Consider the following 3254-nt stretch of genomic DNA (forward strand, 5'->3'; position numbering starts at 1 on the left):
TACACTAGTTCTCCAATAGTACAGCGACCATACTAGTTATCCAATAGTGTATCGACTACACTAGTTCTCCAATAGTGTAGCTAGTTCCACTAGTTCTCCAACAGTGTATCGACCACACTAGTTCTCCTATAGTGTATCAACTACACTAGTTCTCCAATTGTGTTACTACTCCACTAGTTCTCCTATAGTACAGCGACCATACTAGTTATCCAATAGTGTAGCGACCGCACTAATTCTCCAATAGTGTATCGACTACACTAGTTCTCCAATAGTGTAGCTAGTTCCACTAGTTCTCCAACAGTGTATCGACCACACTAGTTCTCCAATAGTGTAGCTAGTTCTCCAACAGTGTATCGACCACACTAGTTCTCCAATAGTGTAGCTAGTCATCAACAGTGTATCGACCACACTAGTTCTCTAATAGTGTAGCTAGTCACCAACAGTGTATCGACCACACTAGTTCTCCAATAGTCTAGCCTTCTCTTGGGCTCGAGTGTAGTCCACACATCCGTTATCTCTCATCCAGTTCCTCTTTAATCTTCTATTTACGTTATTGGGTACAAATTTTATGACCATGTCATTTATAAAAGTGTTATAACGTGTAAGCGTATGTTTTAAGGACTGTGTTTGGTAGGGTTGGGATATCAGCTGTATAAACCGTATAGAGAATAGGACCTAAGATACTACTTTGAGGAACACCGAGAAAAGAGAGATGAGTAGGTTATGATTTACTTTAAAGGCTCTATCAGAGAGGTAGAAGTTTATTAAAAGGACATCGAGGAAGACTCCTGCAGCACATTCCGCGCTCCAATGAGGATGATATGACATCAACCACTCGATGACTCTGTTGTATGGTAGAATGAGATGTTCTAAATCCAAACTGGTGGTTAGAAATAACATGATATGAATCAAGGATTGTATAGAGACATTTTAATAAAAGTTTTTCTGAGATTTTGCCCATAATGAATAGGAGGGAACTAGGACGGTAGGAAGATGGATATTCAAGTGGCTTTGGTAGTTTTTTAAAAGTTTATGAATGATATGGAGAGGGAAGTTATTAGCTAAGAGTATTTGTTTGATGCGGTGTGTTTTTTTTTTTTTTTATGGAATAATTTATTTATTTATTTGGAGGGTTTGGGAAACATTTTTACTATAGACATTTTCCAAGGGTCTGGGAAATTAATGGATGGGACAGTAGTATTAAAGATATAGGTAAGGAATTGGATGGCTTTACGAAAGAGCTGTTTCAGGATATGGGATGTGATAGATCGTGGTCAGGAGCTTTTTTAGAAGGTAATTGGAGGGATGAAAGGCTTTTGGAGTGGAATAGTTATCTCTGCTTTAACATGCTCAATATGAGTTGGATGAAGGATATCAGGATGGGGGTTAAAAGTTTTTAAGAGGTGTTCGCCGAATATTTTATTTTTTTCTTTATCTGATCGTGTCCAAGTCTTATTTTCAGTGAGAAGTGGATGGTTGAAGGTTTTGTATTTTAGTAGTTGTCCATAATGATTTGTCAGTGGTATTTAGGTTTTCTGTTAAATTAGGAAAATTTTGGATTCTGTATTTTTTAATTTCTGGTTTTAGTCTGTTAGTCAATATACTGTAATGAGTTTTGTCTGAAGGATTTCTTGTTCTGTGCCACCTCGCTCTTGCCCGGCGTTATTCTATTAATAAGGTTTAAATTTGACGAGGTAAGAAATCAAAACTCAGACAGGATTGATAAGAAATCATGAAAGCAATGTAACAGCTGTCTCAGTGGAAAAACCTAGAAAATTTATAGACATAACCTGAACGTAACCTCCCACAATTCGGTACGAAATAAACAAGCTAAATTATTAGTTATATACATACAGTTCTAAATTCTAAGTGGAAATACATGGAATCGGTAATTAAAGTGTTCATTTCTTAAGGGAATGGGCTATTTAAAATAATTTTGTTTTAAAAAAGGCTGTGGATACGTGTCAGCAAAGTTGTGAGTGATATGTTTTCAATGACTGGATTTTTTAATTATTATTATTATATTAACATGTTCCTCTTGTTGGAGATACTGTGGTAGAACCGTGTGGTAGTTCAGATCAGAACCTTATTTCGAATCTCTGTAAAGAACAACACAGTCACCTGTAAAGAGATATGGGAACGTTTGCGGTGTACGTAAATCAGTAACAAAATATTTTGGAAATCTCAAACTAATAAGTTTTCTATCGAGAAGGTAATGCGAAGTTCGGTTTCATTTAAATGGAGGGTTTGAATGAAATTCTTAAAATTAGGACCAATTCAAAACTGCTTAATTTTCACGGATATCTTTTGTGTTATACATTTTACTATAATTTATTTAGTTTCTAATCAAAAAGGAGATACTGAATGTGAAATATTAATAATTAAATATATTTTCCAGACTTATAACCTCCAATCCACACCCAAAGGATACGTTTTGATTATCAATAATGAAACATTCACAGAAGGAGATTACGAGAAAAGAGAAGGATCCGAAAGAGACTATGATGACCTCAAAATTTTGTTCAGGAACCTCGGATTCAAGTGCAAGAGCTACTATAACCTCAACTATAAGGTACGTTCACATCTATCCCTCGTCATCAATAACATATATCACATTTATGTAGTGCTTTTTAATTTTTTTTTTAAAACTATTTTCACATATGTTTCAAATTTAACATAGCTCTTCAAACTAGTGTACGAACGTATTTGATAATAAATAACATAGTGCAACCTCGCTAAACTCAAAGCCCCTCCAGGCAGTTCTGTAAAAATACATTTCCCCATATCATTCCAAAATCATAATTCTCACAAGCAATCATAGGGAAAGACACCATAAAAATTTAATTAGAACGAATAATCATCTGTGGCGGTACAACTCTTGTGGAGTCAAGGCCTCCTGCAACTTCGTCCGTCAGTCCTCTCTGATGGTTGCCGCTGCTCTCGAATTGCGGATTCCCAAGATAGACCTGGCATCCGCTGCCACTCCATCGATCCATCGAAGCCGGGGTCTTCCTACTCTCCTTGTTCTATATTTGCTTTCGTCCAGGATCATCCTATGAATCTGATCCTGGGTCATTCTTGATACATGGCCTGCCCACCGAAGCCGTCCCACTTTGATCACCCTTACAATATCCGGGTTCCTAATATAAATATGTTGCATTCATAAATATTTGGAATCTATGAAAGGAAAATGCATAACAGATATATTATAGAAAGATAGTCCGGACGGTAGTCAATAAAGTTGTCAAAATAGT

The 3254-nt window shown here is 36.2% G+C and overlaps 1 protein-coding gene across 5 annotated transcripts in view; it reads left to right on the forward strand.

Annotated features, from left to right (window-relative positions):
• Window positions 1-1725: 1725 nt before the first annotated feature.
• LOC106679794 (caspase-3) overlaps window positions 1726-3254 on the forward strand; it is a 31143-nt gene continuing 29614 nt past the window's right edge. The window contains exons 1-2 of one of the 5 annotated variants that reach the window (XM_067046000.1): window positions 1726-1814; window positions 2399-2572. Coding sequence is in view for 1 of the 5 variants with exons in the window: in XM_014419138.2 (XP_014274624.1) it covers window positions 1880-1888; window positions 2399-2572 (183 nt within the window). In the remaining 4 variants the exon portion in view is untranslated. Of the gene's footprint in view, window positions 1976-2006; window positions 2213-2398; window positions 2573-3254 lie in introns of those variants that run through there. The other 4 variants (XM_014419138.2, XM_067045997.1, XM_067045999.1 and 1 more) reach the window with 4 other exon arrangements.

The sequence above is a fragment of the Halyomorpha halys genome, unplaced genomic scaffold, assembly GCF_000696795.3.
Source record: "Halyomorpha halys isolate HHAL.00 unplaced genomic scaffold, Hhal_1.1 Scaffold220.1, whole genome shotgun sequence".
Classification (NCBI taxonomy): Eukaryota; Metazoa; Arthropoda; class Insecta; order Hemiptera; family Pentatomidae; genus Halyomorpha; species Halyomorpha halys.